At 47.3% G+C, this 20,833-nt stretch overlaps 1 protein-coding gene across 2 annotated transcripts in view; it reads right to left on the bottom strand.

The window, feature by feature from the left end:
• Window positions 1–20,833, bottom strand: part of MYH10 (myosin heavy chain 10) — a 136,507-nt gene that overhangs the window by 34,526 nt on the left and 81,148 nt on the right. Inside the window, exons 12-16 of one of the 2 annotated variants that reach the window (XM_061175183.1) lie at window positions 20,541–20,693; window positions 16,304–16,477; window positions 13,690–13,863; window positions 13,074–13,188; window positions 8,634–8,696 (exon numbers count right to left, since the gene is read on the bottom strand). In XM_061175183.1, coding sequence (XP_061031166.1) covers window positions 8,634–8,696; window positions 13,074–13,188; window positions 13,690–13,863; window positions 16,304–16,477; window positions 20,541–20,693 — 679 coding nt within the window. The remainder of the gene's footprint in view (window positions 1–8,633; window positions 8,697–13,073; window positions 13,189–13,689; window positions 13,864–16,303; window positions 16,478–20,540; window positions 20,694–20,833) is intronic. The other variant, XM_061175184.1, reaches the window with a different exon arrangement.

The following is a 20,833-nucleotide window of genomic DNA, read 5'->3' as shown; positions in this document are numbered from 1 at the left end:
TGACAAGTCTCAAAATAGGAAATGGCTTCTAAAAATGTACATTAAGACATACATTTGTACAAAGCAAATCCACTTAGTGAATATGCTCAGCAGTTAGGGACCAGAGTCATCTCTTATTGGTCATTAGATTCCAAAGAGAAAGGCCAACAAATGCAGGAAGATTAGATCACATCAGCTCAGGTTTTTAGGAAGGAGTAAACTTCAACTCTCTCCTCAAAGCATGGATGACACTCATGAAAGGGCAAGAACACTCCATCGGAAGGAGTCTTCTGAAAAGTAATCAGTGCCTGAGCTGAGTTCAACGATGGCTAAACCTCTCGGACGCTACGCTCTTATTAAAGCAGCTGACAGTTCTTCCCCTTTCCACACACCTAACGCTTCCAGTGATGGGATCACACACAGAAGCCCGGCAAGCGCACCAGCCGCCAGCCAAACATTCGGTGCCTAATATGCTCTCATTTAAAAACGTCTGATGAATGAATGAAACACACAACTGAAATATTTTTAAAAAGAATCAAAATGTCAACTGAACTACCCCATCAACGCTCTCTTCGACCCTAGCAGTCCCCTCCGTTTCTTCCGTTTGCTCCCCAGGGCAGAAAGCACGTGCGGACCGGGCACCACCTGAAGTGCTCTCTCAGCAAAACCTCAGTCTTGATTCCAATCCTTGATTTCCAGTGAGGTTTTTATGGAAGAGGCAACCATGGCCCAGGAGGTAAGGGAACTGTCCAAGTCATGCAGGCCTTCCGTGGAAGCTGCGAGAAGGGTGGATGACGCCTGCACACTACCTACACTTTCTCCTCAGGGAAGCCGCCAGACTCGAGGGTTCAGGTCAAAGCTACTCCTACTTGTGCCCCATGGAGACCACCACTCTCTCCTGTGCCTTCAGCCCGTCTCTCCTCACCAAGCCTGCCCCTGCATGAGCCACGACAATGAACTTCCGTAAGCCAGCCCACTTCTGTCTCCTCAGAGCCGGGCCTCTTTCTAGGGCGGTTCCCACACTTGCCATTCCTCATCCTTCCCGCCAGTTTCTCCTTGTGCAGCCAACTGGCTTCCAGGCCGCCCTCCCCCCACACCCCATTCCACTCAGGCCATGACAGGCCCGGGCCTTATTTAACTTGAGCCTGGTCCGTTTACCTGTTGACCATCACAGCAGCATTCTAGAAACTCTCCACGCCTGGCTTCTCTTGTGGACCATGAACCCCACCTTCTCCTGGCCCTCGACCCACCTCTCCAACCACCACACTCTCCTTGATGACTTCTCTTTTGCGTTTTCTGTACATCACGACGCTCACGAAGGGCCCAAACTCAGCTCACCTAAAATCCTTTCTAGAATGAGACAGGACACAAGTGCGGGCAGACAGCACTTGACCAGAATTCTGCCTTCCTCAAGCCCCAGTCTCATCCTGGGCGATCACGTTATACCTGACCTCCCAGCACCAGTCACCAAACACCTATACTCTCCTGCCCACCCAGAGGTCACAAAGCTGCCTCTGCCTTCCACAAAGTGCCTCTCACGTCTGCTTTTCTCAATATCACCTCCCTCTAACCTAGTGCAACGTCTGGCATATAACGTGCTTGATATATATGATATATGTTAGCAAATAAATGAAGTAAACATTAAATGCTTTCACAATTACAAACAGTGAGAAATGCACTGAAAGAAAAGAACAGGATGCTATGAGAAGGATGGGCGGTTAGAGACCTCTCTGGAGGAGTTACGTTTAATGCCTTAAGGGTAAGGATGAGCCAGTGGAGAGATCCCTGCGGGCAGTGCGAACAGCAGGTGTGAAGGACCAGACGCAGTGCAAGAAGACCAGACGCAGAAGAAGTGCAAGAAGCTGGTGCCAGTGGGGCCTCAGGAGCGAGGAGGTGAGGACACACACGCCATAGAGAATGCACTGGGGGAGGGGTCAGGGAGCAAGGGGTGACCCATGTTGTAGTCCAGGCTCTAAGAGAGATGATGGCAGGCTGAACCTGTAAGATCACAGAGGAGATGGTGGAGAAGGAAGATTCCAGATGTGTTTTGGTGGCAGGACGGACTTGCTCTTAGGATGAAGTTGGTATGGAGAATAAGGCAGAGGGCGAGGGCAAGAAGTCCTGGGATTTGGGCTTGGGCAGGCAAGTGGCTGGTGGCACCACTGGGAAGATGGGGAGAGAAGGGGGTTCTATGGGTAGAAAGATGGATCCAAACTATGTAAGTTTGGGGCGCCCGTGAGACACTGAGGCGGAGCTGTCAAGCGGACAGCGGACAGTCTGCTGCTAAGAAAAGAGGTCTGAAGGAGAAAAGGTAGATTTGGGAGTTGCTGACTTGCAGATAGGATTTAAAGTTACGGGACTGGATGAGCCCCCTAAAGGGCGAATGACCAGAGATGGGGGCGTGGGGCAAGCCCCAAGGAGCTGGGGCAGGAGGAGGAGCTGGATGAGAAGGGGCTGGAAGCAGGGGGGCCCAAGGTCAACGTCCTAAACTGAAGCACATTCTCCCTGTCCCTCCTCCTGTACATCTAGGGCACACGTGGCCACGGGTTACTCAAGCCAGAAACCGCAAGTCGGCCTCCATGCCCCTCCCACATGCAGCTGCTGATTTACCGGAACCAGTCAGGACAAACTTCCGGAGTCTTCAATCCCTCCCTCCTCTCCACTGCCCTGGTCTGTGCGACACCGCCCTACCGGGTTCCTTCCTCCAGCCTCACTCTCCCGTTTCATCCTCCACCCCTGCAGCCACAATGTGCTTTCCAGCTACACCTCTGGTCCCAGTGTCACGATTACCAGCTGTGTCTAAAACTAAGCAAGTTCCTTGCTCCTAGACTTAAAATCCTTCCATTTCTCCTACAGCTTGTAGGAAACGGTCCAAATAACAGCCCAGCAGCAGAGCACAGGGATGAAGAACTCTACCCAGAGAGTCAGAAACACCTGCCAACTTGGGTCTAATTACCCATCTTCTCCCAGCCTCAGTTTGTGCCTCTGTGAAATGGAGCCAAGGTGACCCACCTTATAGAACCGAGGTGCCTAGAAAGCATGAAGTGCTCGGTGAAGGGACCTCCTGTCACCTTCCCTAGACGCCAACTCTACAAACCAGCTGCATTTTCTCAAAGACCCAAAGCTCTCAAGTCTTCATCCTTTTCTCTCTGCCAGGAACCCCGCCTCCTGGTGACCTCATAACGGCTTTTAAATCTCCATCCCTTTCCCTACCACCTCTTCCTGTCCACCTGCCTCCAGGCTAAACAGGCCACTCCCTCCTCGAAGCTTCAAATCACATACGTCAGACCCTGGGATGACACTTCCACTCTGTTCCCTGTATACTCCTGCTGGACTCAGCTTCCGGGGACGTCTCTCTCCAGCATGGAACACACACGGGGTCCTGAGAGCAGATCCCTGGTGTCCCTGGACCCCTCTGATCACCAGCTCAAATGGCTTCTTCCGCCTTCCCCACGTCCTGATGTTGGCCTGAGCATGGTCCCTGGCACACAGGAATTTTTTTTTTTTTTTTTTTAAACAAATAGCCACTGAATGAACACAAAATTACCCACAAGAACAAGTCACGCCCATAACAAAAGAGAAGGAGGCACCACGCTGACTTTGGGGGGATTCAGCCGCACCGGTCTGCAGCTCTTTCCCTGAAGGGGCAGGTCCTCTTCCACAGTGCAGGATGGCGGGGACCCACGATGCAGCCCCGGGCAAGGACCACTTTTTTTTTTTTTAAGTAATAAACAAAAAATATAATCATAATGAGCCTGATTTTCAAATTTAACTTTAATAAGGGTAATCCAAAGCTAAATATTCAGATTTTTAAAAAATGAATGCTTCAGACTTTCAGTTTTTTGTTTTTTGTTTTTTTAAATTCAAAAACTTAAACTCAGGGTTCGTTTCTACCAATGAGTAAAATTATTGGGTAAAAGAGAAACACTTTGGGAACTTCATTAAATGATTTGGGCCACACTAATCATATACGATTTCACTCAAAAATCAAGACCTAGAAAAACCTCTATTTTAAAAGAATATTTTCTTGTTGAAAACTGTTGTAGCAGGAACCAGACAAAGGTGAAAAATGCAGACAAGATTCTAGCAGCTCCCCGAAATGAGCAGCACTGCCTCTTCTTAGCCTTAATATCACTACTAAAACCTCAAAGTGTCTACTGCCCAGGGTTTCAAGGTAGAAGAATGGCTTTGTTTATCCTCCTCCTCCTCCTCCATCCAGGAAAGGCTGGTTAGGCCGCTGGTGGGCACTGCAATTCATTACTTGGTTGCCCAGTGGCCTGAAAAGAGTTCCACGTATTTTATACTAACAACTTATTAATCAATAAACCCTACGCGGACAGTCAGAAATGAGATGAGCTCCACAGACCTGCGATCTCTAAGGCCATGTTCATAGTTTAAGAGGAAAAAAAAAAAAAAGCAACAGTAATCCTCTATCTCATAAAACTGCCATCAACAGTTTTACGTAAGGAATGGTATCGTCTACAGCCGGAATGCTTAACTGGCCCTTCTTCTAGCGGACAGTCTCAGGAGACAAGAGGAATACATGAGACTTTTGTGTTCTTTAAATGTGTGCATGGGCTAAAATACTAGTGCTCTTATTTCATTTGAAGTATTTAAGCCAGTTCTTCAGAAACTCTCTCTAGATAATAGAGCTGGAAACCAAAAAGGGGCGGGGGGAGAAAACTGTCTAAATATTAACTTTAATACCCAGACACAATGATTAGGAACCACATCACACACTCCTATCCTAGAGAAGCCTCTAGTGCCCAGCACTGTGCCAGGCTCATGGTGGATTCTCAGTGCTCATTTGCATAGACTAAGACTGTTCTACTCCTAAGGTACACTAAAATGTTACTAACAGTTGAAAATGATTCCGAAACAAATATTTAACTGCTATGAATTCCCAGAAACAATCTTAACATCGAATAGTCTATCTCCAGGGTACGGCTATTACACAGTAATAACAAATTTACAGTGGTTATATAACTGGGTTGTAGAACCAATCTGTTAAATGTTCTAGAATGTCTGGGAAGTTTTAGAAAACTGCCGGGAAGTTCAGCAGTTGACGGGGAGCATGTGATTCAGGGAGAAAGCAATCTGCCTTCCCCCGAGCGCCAGCGTTAAGGTGACCTGAAATTTGTCTCCCTTACCCACCCTCCCCATCTGTACTTTCTGCCCCTACAGAAGTCAAAGTTTGGGCACACAGGGAGCCCCACACCTCCCGCCAGCGCCTCCGGCACGGCTACTCCTGCTTTCTCCCGCGGGCAGGTCCCATGAATATGATTCATGCCCACCCCGGGCAGCACAGCATGACTGCCTGTCCGCGGGGCCTCGGGGCACCGTGAAGAAAAGAGGACCCGCGTGAGACGATGGCCAAGGAAATAAGCATTTATTGACTTTCTCTGTTTTTTATAATTAGAACAGCAGCAGCAACGAGGGTACAACAGCAATTACGGCAGCTGCAGAGGCAGCCACGGCAAGTGCAAGGCCAGGCAGGCAGCGTGCACTTGGGCACTTCCTGGGCCGGGTCAGGCTCTCACTGCGCGATAACCCTGAGAACCAAGTGTCACTGTCCTCACTGGACCTCGGGAGCTGGAGGTGCTGCTTCTCCTCGAGCTCCCAACTGGCTAGAACTCAAGATAAAGAAATAGGGAAGAGTAGAATATTCAACGACATATAAAACCTCCATCCACTGAACACGAAGACAATGAAACTGCATACAGAAACCGGATCAGACCTAAACCAGACAGTCTAAAAGGCACTAAAAATAGGGGTTAGGACCAGTGGATATAATCTACACGGAGGTCCAATGATGACCGTTTTTATCAGTCGTGCTACTGGATTCTAATGACTCACTGAAGGAAAAAAAAGGCTGGTTCAAAGTCTTCGAAGTCAGGACATCGTCATTTCTGTTATGCCAAGAAGGAAGGGAAGAATTCCGGGGCCACTAGGAGATGAAGGGAGACCCCAGTGGGGCAGCCCTCCCGCAGGCCGGGACCGAGCTCTCCCTGCTGATTCCCAGCCCCAAGTGAATTGCTGCCACCACGTTTCAAGTGCTGCTTCTACGAGAGATTGGAAAGGGTGGAGGGAGTTCTCTATCGACAACTAAAACTTGCTTCCTGTACTTCTCACCATGTCTCCGGTGGTCACCCTTCCAGACCCGTCAGCTGCTGTCCAGCACTCGTGGGGGGTCAGAGAACCTAAGGGTACTTACTACTCTGTGAAGGACAAGGCAGATGTCCGCTAGCATTAGGGCAGATTACACACAACTGTCCCTCCAACACAGTTCGCATCAGGACCAAAGCCACAAACTGCCACCCCTGTCATCACAGGCCCTTTTACTCTAAAAACCCCGCCTACCACTTTGAGGTTAAGAACCCGCTTTGCTAATTCATTGCATCCTCCATTACTAGTTTATCCCAGGAGTCTAGATTTTCAAAATATATTTGGAAGAAAACAGTGCTTTGGTTTCTAGCAGAAACTTGTATGACCTCCTTATTCTGCCTCTAGGAATTGTTCCTTTCTCTCCTGCACTTGTTCTTTGATGGTTTTGGAAACCTCTCTTTACCCCCATCTCTCATCTTTCTCCTCCAAAGCCCACGCATTCTTCTAATGCTGTTTTCCTAACGTTATGACTGTACTTAGAAGCACAGGGCCCGCGGCAGCTCTTTGTCATCTCACTGAGAGGCACCGCCCACCTCAGTGTGTCAGAGGCCATCACGATTTGATCCTGAGGATCCCCTTCATCCACCGTCTTCCGAGAAATCACTGAAAATACTAAAGCCCGTGTTTTCATTTAACACCCGTTACCCCTCCCTGGGGTTTGAATCCATGCGCACATGTTGAGGAGAACATCTCTGCTGTAGAAGTATCAATACTACCTACAACTTCAAAGACCACCTGTGGCCATGGTGGATGGAAGGCCCTCCGCGGCGGGGAGAGACTGAGACCCCGATACTTGGGTCAGCTGGCTGACTCAACCAGAGGCCACCTCATGAGAGAGACGGACCAGGCACGTTTCCAGTGCCCAGGCAAGCAGACGGGGAGGAGCGAGACGGCTCCCTGAGGGAATGGTTTTGTCTAGGGTGACCCTGTACCTGATCCTGCAGGTACAGAAAAGCACCTGGTCCACAGACCCCCGAAGATCATGGTCCCACAGGAAAGAGCATCTGTGCTGCAGGAGAGGGAAGGCCATGGTGGGAGGGCTGGGCGAGGCTGCTGCCCCTAGCTGCTGGGTGTGGGACACCCACCCACAGACTTCACGGTGCGCCCGCTTGGTGCCAGGAGCGGGGGAGTGATGGGGGCTCACGGGCTGGAAGTCTCTTAAATGGTTAGAAATCCAAGAGTTAGAGGAATGAATTTAAAGAGGGAGCTCTACTTTGGGAGGAAGTCCAAAAGATCGAGCGCTGACCTTTCAACAAAGCACAAGTCCCAGGCAGACCATAAGCTTCAAACTACCATCTAGCTCTTTCTCTCCCCACTTCCTCAACTCTCTCAGTACCCCCAAGGCCAAAGATGACTGACCTTGAAGATTTCTCCTGTGGACGAGTCATCCCAGCTCACGGAGCAACCTTCGGCATAATCTCTCCCTCCCTCCGCCCCCTTGCTTGCAACCTACTTCTTTCACAGTATGTAAGCCAGAATTGACCCCAGGAATCTTGGATTAAAACGGGCATGTTTCTTTAACATATTTTTAAAACACTTTTGAGATGGGTTTGGGTCTCAGCATTATGTTCCAAAAATCATGAAGGAAATTTTATAAGATGAATTTGACTTTACCTTTGAGTTTTTACTACTTGACAATTTCACTAAACAATTGGAAGGTTAGGTGATCTGCATTTATATTAGGCTTTTGGAGGGCCTCTTTGCCATGGTTAGGCTGTATTCTTTCCTTCCTTCCATCTATCTATCTATCTATTTTTAAAGTACAGTCGATTTACAGGTTAGGCTGTATTTTAAAGAGGGCTAAGGATTCAAACCATAAGGCCCAAACTTGTGAAGCTCAACTTCAGGTTCAAGGTACAGGTTCTAACACTCTACTCTTCGTATCAACGTGCACGTATCAAGCCTTGTAGATAGTTTCATGGTTTTCAGTTCAAAAGAAAAGGGCAAGTAGCCAGATATGCACATAAATTCCAAATAAAAGGCATAATGATGAGACCAACATACGTGAGATAATTATGTAATTATTTGTTCACAAAACGTTAATGACTTGAAAAAAGAAAAAAAAAAAACCAACTCCTCCTTGGAGTTCCTTAGAGTTGAAAATTTAAAGGTAACTCAAAGACAAAGGAGCTATTACTGGGCACATTGATTCCTAACAATTCCCTTAGAGGACTGTGTATCAAATGGCACTACTGGAAAAGGTAGTGACAGACCTTTTGCTCTGCGGTGCTTACGGGCTACGCATAAAAGAAGCAATGTGTAGGCAGTAGCGACTGAATTGTTTATGCGCTCAAACAGTTGCCTTGAAGGATAATAAAACTGAGCATGAAATGAAGGTTCATGCAGGTCTATGAGCAAAACAAAAACAGAAACCCAGAAACCAAGCCCCCGTCCTCCCCGGCCACCCTGCCAGGCCCCCCACCCCGCAAGTTCTTCCTCTGGGCTGAAACCCCTTGTGTTTGGAAGACCTACAGGCTTTATCCATTCACCTGGTGGCTCATGAAGACCAGAAACACTGTCATAGAAAGAAGCTCTCTGAATATTCTGAATCTCTAAAGCAGAGAAACAGCAAAAACAGGAGGACAGAAGGGCAAATACACAAACACTTCAGTTAGTGTGAAAGACATTCGACATCACAAGTCAACTTTGCAATTGGGCTACAAAAGCAGCTAGTCCAGGGCAGACCCCATGCAAACATTACTGTTTAGAGAATTTGCACATCTGGACAAAGTTCTGTATAAAATAAATGTATATAGCCGAATCATTCCCAACTCCAGGTGTGAGCATTATATCATATTAATGTCAAATGGTTACCCCCATGTAAACGCAGGATGAAATTTAAGAGTAATAAGGTACTATTTACGTTGTCTTTCATAAAATTATCTTCCAGTTAGCAAATTAGGACAAGACTGCAGTAAGTTAGATTATTCTGGAAAAGGTAAATATTAGTGGCATTTACTGTCAAAAATTCACACTGCTGTGTAATTTTATCTCCAATCCAGATTTTGGAAATATAATTTACTTCAAATACAAACTACGAATAGGTAGCTACCACTAAGGAAAACAAAATTCTATTGTAGCAAGTTCTATTGTACAAAATGTTAAAGCAACTTCAAATCATAACTAAGATGATACCTATTGATCATACCGTTACTCATGAAAATATCATAGGAGGTACATTTACATGAAAATGTAATTTTTAGGTCTTTTCTTCCTTGTATGTTAGCCCCGAGAAGTGGCAAGAAATCGTGTGCAGCTGGTAGAGAGATCGCAAAACATCTTTCAGCAAAAAGTAGGGCACTATGAATCTCTAGGGCAGGGCTGCCACCAATAAATCTTATTTCTCCTGGTTTGGCCTGGAGAAAACTCTAGAAGTTTATTTTAACATGAAATGTTTTATACTCAAGGCATTGCACCTTCACAGGCAAACTATATTCATACATCATATACTCATACGTTCAGTCAACTTGTCATTTTCTGCCTTTGCACTGATGTGACTGTAAAAAGAGAAAAATAATCACATGTTTTTCCAGGGCTATTTTCTTTTCCTAGAGAAGAAGCTCCCCTTTTCCCAAGACATCTCTACGTCCAGAGTGAGCATGATGAGTTCTCCACCCTACGACCCTCTTCAAACTCCTGTGCCTGCCGCTGACCTCATGCGTGAAACACACGGTCCTTGAAATCGGAGGAGCCTGTCATCAGGCTCTGCCTGCCCCTCCCCCCGATGCTGGGTCACCTCTGAGAGCCTGTCAGATTAAACTGAGTAACCGTCCACCTGAGCTGACGGATAGCAGGACTTCCCACTAAGAGAAGCGATATCAGGAGAGCAAACACACAGGATGAGTCCGGAGTGGATGCTGGCACAGCCAGGTCACAATGGGGAGAGGATTCCGCTCAGCCCATTTGGACAAAAGTGGCCACACGTGCTCCCAAGCTGTCCACGTGGAGAAAGGTGAGGGCCCCGGCAGGGCCTGAGCTGTGGGCCAAGGACAGGTGTTCAGGGCTTGAGCCAGGACGGGAGGGCCCCGCAGGCCACACGCCTCTCCTCTCAGAGCTTCTGCCATCAAGTGAGTAACCTGTCTGTAGCTAGTCCATGAAAAGCACAGAAAGGCAGGTAAGGGCTCTGCAGATGGGGTTCCTACCTGTGAGACACGTCACCCGCACCTGTGACACGGAATGCGCATATCATCACCGCAGCTGCAGCCCCCATCTCTACCTTCACCTGCCGGATCTCACACTCCCGACACTTGTGACCCGCTGCCGCCAGAGGCCCTCCTGTACCTGGACGGCGAGGCGGGGAGTTAAAGGAGGAGCCTGGAAGGAGGAAGCCGAGGCAGAGGCTCCTCGGTCCCGTTCCCGCCTGTGTGCGTGTCCTGAGTTTCCATCCAGAGGAAGGCCCTGGGCGGCAGGGAACACGCCGGTCACGGTTCCCGAAACCACCTCACTGCTGACAAGCGTGGGCGGTGAGCTTGTCCAGCGTGGCTGGACGTGCAGGGTCACAGGAACAGGTCAGGGGCTCCAAAGGTGTTCCCCACAATATTGTTTTCGGTTAAGAAGTGAAAAGACAAGAGTCAAAAGTGGTTCACAATGTCAGAACCAGTGTGTAAGCCCGGGACCTGCTGTCATGATTCCCCAAACACCTGCTTCTCTTCTCATTCAAAACGAAGAGAGAAAATCTGTTTTTGAGACTTTAACAGTAAAATGCTGGTTTCCTCTGTTCCTCTTCTCCTTGGCTTTCCTTCCACGGTCACCTCGCGCTGAACTGCCCGCTTCCGGGGTCTTTCACCCCGATCCATCCAACAAACCACTGCCTGCTTTGCTTCTTCAAGTTCACACTGTGTCCCTACCCTGGCCCGTAAAACTACTGATGCCATTTAGTCAGTGAAGTCAGATTCACCGGAGACTGGCCACCGCGTTCCTCCGTGCTCCGGCCTCGTCCATCACCGGCCTCCTTTCCTGCTTGCTCTGCCTCCTGGCCCCAACCTGCCCCAACGGGACACTCACCCGAGCTGGGATTGTCCACTTCCGCCCTGTGATCGCTCCTCCTACCGGCTTCACCCCGCTTCTTCCACACCAACACCGCTCCTAAAAATGCCACCCACCCCTAGACGAGTGGGCTCGCAGGAGCCTACTCACCCTCCACGGCTAAGGCCCCGACAGGATGTGAGCGTTCGCAGGCGGGCGCTGGGAGGCTGCCCGGCCCTCAGCACGCGCTCAGGAAATGCTGCCTTTCTTTGTTTCTTCAACAAAGTATTATTTTTCGAGGACAAGGAAAACTGCCTCATCCTTCATGACATTTGACCTTAGCACCCCAGGAACAAGGCAGTCCCCGCTCAGCTGTCCCCGTGGCATTCATCTCAGGGGTCTGCGACACTCAGCCGTCTGTCCACACGTCTCACTTCCTTTGCTCTGAGATCTGAGCGGAGCCAGGAGGAGGGGTGGGCGTGGTGGGCTCCGTGGGCCACACTGCCCGGGGCAGCACAACGGAATCGACTCCGGATTGAACACAGCATTTCTGACGGGCAGCGTTACTCCTTCCTCCTCTTTTTGTAACGTTTCCTGTGCACCTTTCCCACTGACCTGTGCTGGTCTTCCCAGCCCTGTGGACCCAGTGGCCATCAGAGCTCAGGGTCCCTGTTTCCACGCTAGATCCATTTCTCAGACCCACTCTCACACTTCCCAGAACAGGGCCAAGAGTCCCTCGGCCGCGTGGGCACCGCAGACACCACCTTAGGGTCCTGCTCTCGCCTCAGGCCTCACGGGCCCCCCTAGGCTGACCAGGTCACCGCAAGTGACAGCGAGCACGCAGCAGCCAGGTGAAGACCTCCATCCAATGGGACAGCGATTAAAAGCTTCTGTTTTACTTGCTGGAAACCTAACCTTTCCCCCAATCCCTCCCTGTACACAGTCTCATGCACACGATCTCTCCCCAGGACACGTGCGTGTACGTGTGCAGTACGCCCACCCCTGCAGGCTCCCTCGCACTTGTTGGAGCCGATGTACGTGACCTTGACTAGGCTGTCTTTGGTAGGGTCCTCACCCCCCCGCTCACTTTCTCTGTGGTCGTTCTTCTCTTTCTGTCTCTTTCCTTTTGTCCTGATTGCCCTAAGCCCTCTGATCTGCCTTCTGGGTTTCTTTCTCTCTACCTCAGGAGACAGCTAGATGACAAGGTCTTGAGATGCTATAGAAAAAGCAGACGTGAGCCAGGTAACTGACAGGCCTGGCCTCAGGGTCAAAGCCTAGGCAGGGGCAGATCCAAAGCTAAGGTCCTGCATGACCTGAGGCCAAGTGAAGCGGTGGGGACAACCAGGATGAAAGTGTAGAGAGAGCTAAATGCCAGAAGATGCTGGTCCCACTATACATACAGACACACAGCTGCTTTGTTCTTCTGGTACCAGCAAAATCTCTAGTCTATGATAAAATCACCAAAACCTTCACCTGAGGTTCATGTAAACCAAAGAACTATGAGGACTGACAGAAATAAAAACAACTGATCTATATGCAGATGGTCTGAGCTTATTCACCAGCCACTTTGCGTGCATGTGGAGGATAGGGCACTGGGGGAGGACGCAGCTCGGCTGACCTGGACACAACACAGTGAAGATGCACAAGGCTTCTCAGGTTTTGTATCCCAACACCCTTGGATTACAACTGCACTGGGACCAGGGTGGCCTGAGGCAAATGCGTAGTTCTTTATGGCTCTGCTACTAGAATGTTCCTACAGCACCTGACCAAGAAGGCAGATGTCTTATTACCCAAGTTTTCTTAAAGTGGGTAAATTCCGATACAACGGCAGCCCTGCTCTAGGGAAAATAAAGAGCTTTAAAGTAAAAAAAGTCTACACACATCTATAAGTAAAAGAACCATATATAAGCCTTAACTGTAAAAGATTCGGCCAAGTTTGATTACAAACGCAAGCACGTTCTCACCATCCTTCCAGAGCTCCGCCACAAATCTGTCAGAGGACTGATGCAGGAGGGTGGCCACGTTGTCGTTCAGGGGGTCCATATTCTTCATCAGCCACTCGTCTGCCTTATAGTCCACCTGCCGGGCCAGAGCCGGGTGCACAAGAGGTAAAAAAAAAAACCAAGAAACATTTCCAGCCTTAACCGAAAACCTACACAGGACCCCCCCACCCAGGTGGAGGATGGCAACTGCAGGCTCAACCCAGGACTCCCGGAGCCCCGCCCTGTTCCCTCCCCAACAACCAATCAGAAGAAAGTCACACACCCTGCAGCCCTCACCCCAAATTTTACCTATAAAAACCTTTCCCCCAAACTATCGGGGGCTCAGGGGTTTTGCGCATGAGCCACCCGTTCTCCTCGCTTGGCCCTGCAACAAACCTTTCTCTGTACTTCCCCCGTTCCACCCCCCAAATAAGTTCATAGAACAACCCCAAAAATGAGCTGTCTCGAAGGAGGTGCATTTGTAATACGTATTAAATTTAAGGGTTTATAAGTGTATATCAGCACATTTGTTACAACCTTCATCAAATGCAGCAAAATCTCAAACACAGCACTTTTAATGGAGTTCTTTCACTCTTACCTTCCCTGCATAATGTATAATGCAAAAGTCAGCTTTGTCTTTCAGTTGACGAGGTTTCTGAAACTTGGAGTGGGACCCTTGCTCTTGAACTAGTTTTTCAACAAAGGTCTTATCTGTGGCTTTAGGGAACCAGCACTCTTCATCCAAAAGGGCCAGCACGCCAGGAGGGTTAGCCTGATAACAGAGGCAAGAAGAACTGACACGTTTTGCACGTCACTGTACATACAAGGATGTTTTCCACTGGGTTTGGCAGTTTAACTTCCAAAACAGTTAGAGCTTCATGAAGATCTATGCAAATCAAGCTGCTAGGGTAGCAGGTAATGCCAAACCGTAACTATCATGCAAATGCTGAGATCTCAAACTGCTCAAGAAGTACTGGTAAGAAAATGGATGAGTACTGTATCTCACAAACTTATACAAAACTAATTCCAAGTAGATAACTCCCCCAAAAGTAGCAAATAAAAGACACCAGAAAGGAACTGAAAGGTGTAGAGGCAAAACTGAATCTTTAGATTCAATGACTGGCTGGATAAATTGTTATAAACCCTCAACTAGCTGGAATGCTTCAGACATTTTATACCCTAGTCAATTTAAGTTTCTATTTAAGTGATGATTAAATAAAACGAGCACTTCACCCTTGGTGAAATATTTAAAACTACTGTTAAGTAGAATATATGGAAGGTGATGAAGTAATTTATCAATTACTTCATTGGTTTGTTTTATCAACAAATAAAATAGAGCCTTTATTTCACTCAACTAGTTCACTGAAAAAAGCCTTAGACTTAAAGACACGGAGACATAAGATAGATTAGTGGCCCAGGGGCTGGGGGAGGGGAACAGAGTGACTGCCAAGGGTAGGAAGTTTCCCTCTGGGATGATGAAAATGTTGTGGAATTAGACAGTGGTAATGGTTGTACAACTCTGTGAATATGCTGAAATTCACTGAATTACATACTTTAAAAGGGTGAATTTTAGGATAGTGAATTATGTCTCAAATTAAAAAAAAATGCCCAGAGCTTGCCATTCTCTGGGAGCTCGGAAATCAATGGAACGACTTCTTTTTTGGAGGAAAGTGGGGTACACGTGAAAGCTAAATGAAATATTGAAACAATGATGGCCTATTTTATAGTGCTTCGGGGGTCATCGTTTATTGCCATACTGCAAATATGGCAAGTTTCTAACACAAGACTGAGCGTACCAATTCTAGGGCACAACGATGAAATCAGCTTTTGGAATAAATCTCTTTTAAGACCAGTTTTCCTCAACGCACAAGGCCTTTACGTTTACTGAAGAAGAGCTGGCTCTGCGCAAATACTGCTTAAAAAGTAAATGGAGGTTCTAGTTAAACATGAATGAAACAGTGTGATCATGTGGTCACAGGAAGGCAGAGGTTAACAGAAGAGAGCAGGTAGAAGCAGCTGAGAGAATCCTCCCCCCCAGGAGCCCAGGACGTCTCTGAGACCCTTACTCCCTGGCTGTCTAGTTTGCGGCCCCTCTACCTGAAAGGATTTGCAGGGTTCAGAGCCGCTAAAAGAACACTAGAATCAAAGGCAACTAGGCTTCGGTGATCCTAGGGTCCAGGATGGCTTTTAACCCAATTTACCCCACTCATCTGACAACGTTGAGAAATGAAGTTCTAGATTAAGATAAGTGAAACACCCATCTTTCTGCCATAATTTTTACATTTTTAATCTGTTTCAAGGAAAATATTTCTAAATTCTGAAAGAGGAGCCCAAATATAATTTAATCTTTTCTAAAGGACTAAGTGACAGCATGATTCACAATATCCATAATTTTGTCTCCTTTTTATTTTTCCTACTTCATCTTTCAATGTCAAGATCTCTCATCCCTTTTCCTTTTCACTGGGGATTTCTAAAGAGCTTTAAGTTTGGGAGACCATGTTTTGTCTCGTGGTCAGAGTACCGTAAGAAGCCAGGCGGGGCCTGGGTTTGTGAGAGATGAGGACAGACGCCCGGGACAGGCAGGTGCCCCGACAGAGTCGTTTTAGGAATCTTCCTTCTGGAAAAAGTTGTCCTCACTCTCCATTTTGAAAGGACCCACAATGGAATCATGATGCCATATCATTCTACATGCTATAGTTAAATTCCCTATGATTATAAACTCTTACAAGGTTTTGAAAAACCTTATAAAAAAGCATCTTTGTACTTATGAGGATAAGCTTTAGTTACCCCCCAAAATGGATTTGCATGACCTGTCTTATTCCCAGCTAGACATGGCGCCCCTTTATCACCTCGGACGTGTGCTCAGCAGAGCCCCACACCCTTGACACGTGCCGAGGGCTGGAGTGAAGGCAGCTGCCGCCACCACCGTGGCACCTGCGGGCAGCCAAGGACCACGTCGGCCAGCACACGGACCCACGCGAGGACAGGACACGGCCGTGAGAAAGGACAGCTCAAGAAGGGTCTTACTGGCACGCTACTCACTTTTCAAATGGATATTTCAAATGGGCATCACGTTCCTAGGAAATTTAGACTAGAAAATTATCTTAGCACTGATGAGACAGGATAATTCCCGTCTCAGTTGATGGCAAGAAAAAACTCAAGGCCCCGCCTGAGCAGGGGCCGAGAGCCAGACGGCGGGGAGAGGATCTTACGGGTCTCTCGATGAGGTCGATGCACGGCTGCAGGTCCAGCCCAAAGTCGATGAAGTTCCACTCGATGCCCTCGCGCTGGTACTCCTCCTGCTCCAGGATGAACATGGTGTGGTTGAAGAGCTGCTGCAGCTTCTCGTTGGTGTAGTTGATGCACAGCTGCTCGAAGGAGTTCAGCTGTGGGTGCCAGGAGAGCCATGTTCCAAATGTGGGGTGGGGATGGGGGAGGGATAATGAGTCAGCTAGTTCCCAGAAAGTTCTCGAAGAGTTATTCATCAGGTCTTGACTACCCTACTGAGTCCATCAGATGACAGTGACTAAAGCGAGGGGGGTCTCTCTTAATCTCTGTCTCACACACACACACACACACACACACACACACACACACACACACACACACAGATCACATTACTGCGAAGCTAAAATGAGAAAATGATAAACCTAGTGTGCTGAGTATCTACAAGTAAAACCATTTTGATTAGTGAATGGTTAATGAAGAGAAATGAATAAATGAGAAGGAAAGTGAGAAAAAGAAGAGAAACAAAGAGACTTGGGAAGGCCAGAGGCCAAGGAGGCAAGCGCGTCTCCGTGAGCTTTGAGGGTCCAGAGGACAGATGGGCTGCTGTCTCCCCTGCTCCTTACTTAGGCCACCGGCTCCAGAGTGAGTTAAGGAAAACAATAATAAAAAATAATAATAACCTTTTCATCTGTTACAGACATTTCTTTCTCCCTCTCTGTGAACTCTGCCCATTTCTCTATTGTGCTGCTGATGGGATGAAACATGGATGGATGAAGTAACAGGGATAATTTTCTTAAAGCAGTTGCCTTATATGAGAAGTACTCAGCCTTTCCTTCTGCTTCCATGCTGTCCACACAAGTACACTGGGCCCATAAACAACCTCTTTCATTATAAAGTGATCTGTAATTAGGGAAGGTTTAATCAAGCCCCAAAGAATAGATTTATAGTCTGAAAAAGCCATTCCAATCTTCCCTGGGAGGTGTCACACTCAGCGTCTTAGAACGAGGTCACGCTAGGAGGGCCAGGGCAGAGTCTGCCTTGTTCAACGCCGTATTTCTCGTGACCCACATCAACACCTGCAGACCGCCCGATGGTGCTTGCTTATGTTTATGTGAATGGATTTTGCTCTGCCTTAAGGTCATGAGATGTTAGTGCTCTATTTAGCCTGAGCTACTACATGTGATGGTATTTTTCTTTAATGGGTTTCTACTTGTCTTCCTATTTAAGCTACCAACTGTATTTTAAAATAATCGATTTTTAAATTGGTAACGCATGGTGTAAAATTAAAAATGTACAGAGAGTTGCACTGAGAAGTCTCCCTCCAATCACCCACTCGCTCTCCTATAAGCAACCACTGTCACCTATTTCTTGTGACCCTTCCAGAAATAGTCTGTGCACTCATAAATGTGTGTTACCCTGATTTTTAAAAAAAACTTAACAATGCATCTTGGAGTCTGTAATATAAAGCCACCTCATTCTTTATAATGGGTGCATAGTTCTCTACTACATGAATATATATCATAATTAATCAAACCAATCTACTACGGTGAGCATAAATCTCCTAACAGTGGACATTTCCCATTCTTTTCCGTGACAAATAACACTCACTAAACAATCCTGCATTTTTAGCATCTAAAACATTTTTTTTTTTTTTTTTTTACTGTCTGTGTATATTCGTATGTCAAAACCATACTTCTGAAGTTCTACAGCTTTATAATGTTTTATCTCTTAATATCCTCTTTTCATTTCTTTTTCAGAATTTTACTATCTATACTTTAATTAACTTTTTTTTCAAATTAGTTTTAGAAGCAGGTTGCCTAGTCCTCCTCTACCCCTTGAAATAGGTTTTAAACAAGTATGTTCACTTTAAAGATAAATTTGGGGGACTTCCCTGGTGGCACAGTGGTTAAGAATCGGCCTGCCAATGCAGGGGAAACGGGTTCAAGCCCTGGTCTGGGAAGATCCCACATGCTGCAGAGCAACTAAGCCCGTGCGCCACAACTACTGAGCCCGTGCGCCACAACTACTGAGCCTGTGCTCTAGAGCCCGCGTGCCACAACTACTGAAGACCGTGCACCTAGAGTCCGTGCTCCACAACAAGAGAAGCCGCCGCAATGAGAAGTCCACGCACCGCAACAAAGAGTAGCCCCCGCTCGCTGCAACTAGAGAAAGCCCAAGCACAGCAACAAAGACCCAACGCAGCCAAAAATAAATAGATAAATAAATAAAATAAAATCTATGCTCTTCTTTCTTGATGTTAAAAACATATTTTAAAAAAAAGATACATTTGGGGAAGATTTACACCTTTACAATGCTGAATTTTCTCATCCAAGAACAAGCTATATTTTTACATTTCTTTAAGTCTTTCATTTTTTCACAGTTGCACTGTAAAGTTGTCTTCAACTAAATCTTGCCCATTTCTTCTTAGGTATTTCATCTGTTCTTGTTGGCAGCTGGAAGTGGGGGTCTTTTCTTTCACTGTATCTTCTGATTGTTTATATACAGGAAGGCAACAGACATGCAATTTGCACACAGCCACCTTGCATGGTTTTTCAGTTATTCACAAATCAATACACATTAAAGCAATCTTGGGGCTTCCCTGGTGGCGCAGTGGTTAAGAATCTGCCTGCCAATGCAGGGGATATGGGTTTGAGCCCTGGTCCGGGAAGATCCCACATACCGCGGAGCAACTAAGCCCGTGCGCCACAACTACTGAGCCTGCGCTCTAGAGCCCGCGAGCCGCAACTACTGAGCCCGCGTGCTAAAACTACTGAAGCCCGCTCACCTACAGCCCATGCTGCACGACAAGAGAAGCCACCGCAATGAGAAGCCTGTGCACCACAACAAAGAGGGGCCCCTGCTCGCCGCAACTAGAGAAAGCCCGCGTGCAGCAACGAAGAACCGACGCAGCCAAAAATAAATAAGTTAAAAAACAAAAAACATATTAAAGCAATCTTTTATAGTGGCAGTGGCAGTTTGGGGGATAAAACTGCTTATACCAGTAACAGTTCAGATTTTATGAGGACAGACTTATAGTCCAAAGGGGTTCATTTTAAAACAGGACAATTAGGGCTTCCCTGGTGGCGCAGTGGTTGAGAATCCGCCTGCCAATGCAGGGGACACGGGTTCGAGCCCTGGTCTGGGAAGATCCCACGTGCCGCGGAGCAACTAAGCCCGTGAGCCACAACTGCTGAGCCTGCGCGTCTGGAGCCTGTGCTCCGCAACAAGAGAGGCCGCGATAGTGAGAGGCCCGCGCACCGCGATGAAGAGTGGCCCCCGCTTGCCGCAACTGAAGAAAGCCCTCGCACAGAAAGACCTAACACAGACAAAAATAAATAAATAAAAAAATAAAAAAAATAAAAATAAAACAGGACAATTCAGTATCCAACTGGTCAAAGCAGCACATTGATCCCAAGAAGTATTTAATTTAGTACGTGTGCCTTGCTATGTAGTGTCTATCAAAGGAGAGAGGAAGATACACATTTTTAGGAGACCAAAATTTTATCAACGTTTAGCAAAACCACAGCAGGTATGTGACAACAAACCTTTGATGGATTGATGGTGAGTGTTTGGAGAAATCTAGTCAGATTAGTAATGAAATATACTGAGGTGCATCACCAAATCCTGTGGATGTATCTTCAGAACGGAGTCCACTATGTTTCCTCATCTCTTGATCTCACACAGCTGCTCCTGACTCCCGCCCAAGCCAGTGTCATCTGGCCGCCAGGCTACGGCAACGCCATCCTCCACGGTCTCCCCGCTTCTGCTTTTCCATCTCACACTCCATGTCTCCAGCTCCTCTGCCCCTTTGGTCAGCTACATCTAGTCCCACTGGCTTTCTAGCAGTTTCTCACATCTGACAAATTCTCTCCCATACAGGACCACTGGACCTACTCTCATTATGCTGGGGCTTCTTCCCAAGGCCGGGGGCTTCTCGTGCTCCACTCTTACTGCTGCAGACACATCTTCCACAGTGGGCCCCCCCAATTCCTTCTATCACAGCCCCCCCCCCCACTTCATTACCCAAAATTCTGAGAATTTTGGGTTTCTGTCACTTAATGTTTGACTCTCTACTATCAACAGAATGGCAGGGACTGTACCTACTTATCTACCATCATATCTCTGGTGGCTGGCACTGCAGCTGGTACAGAGGGAGCCTTAAGTGTTATTTGTTAAAAGAATAAACAGAAGGAAGGAAGAGCAGGAGGGAGAAAGATATACCTCAAAAATCTCAAATCCAGCGATATCCAGGATTCCAATGAAAGATGCCCCTTGCCGTTTGGTCCTATCCAGAGCTTTGTTGATGCGGTGAACGAGCCAGCGGAAGAGCCGCTCATAGGTAGCTTTTGCCAAAGCTTCTACTGCAAAATCTGCCTGTAATTAGACATCAACCTTTTATTCCGGAAATAATCTCAACAAAACACTAACAGCTGCTTGACGGAGGAGTTTAATGATCTACAGCGCCCCCAAAACCCTAAAAGAGCACTTACTGCCTAATCCTCTCTGAATTTTAT

The sequence above is a fragment of the Eubalaena glacialis genome, chromosome 19, assembly GCF_028564815.1.
Source record: "Eubalaena glacialis isolate mEubGla1 chromosome 19, mEubGla1.1.hap2.+ XY, whole genome shotgun sequence".
Taxonomy (NCBI): Eukaryota; Metazoa; Chordata; class Mammalia; order Artiodactyla; family Balaenidae; genus Eubalaena; species Eubalaena glacialis.
The sequence above is the reverse complement of the archived record's forward strand: the minus strand, read 5'-3'. Positions and strand labels throughout refer to the sequence as shown.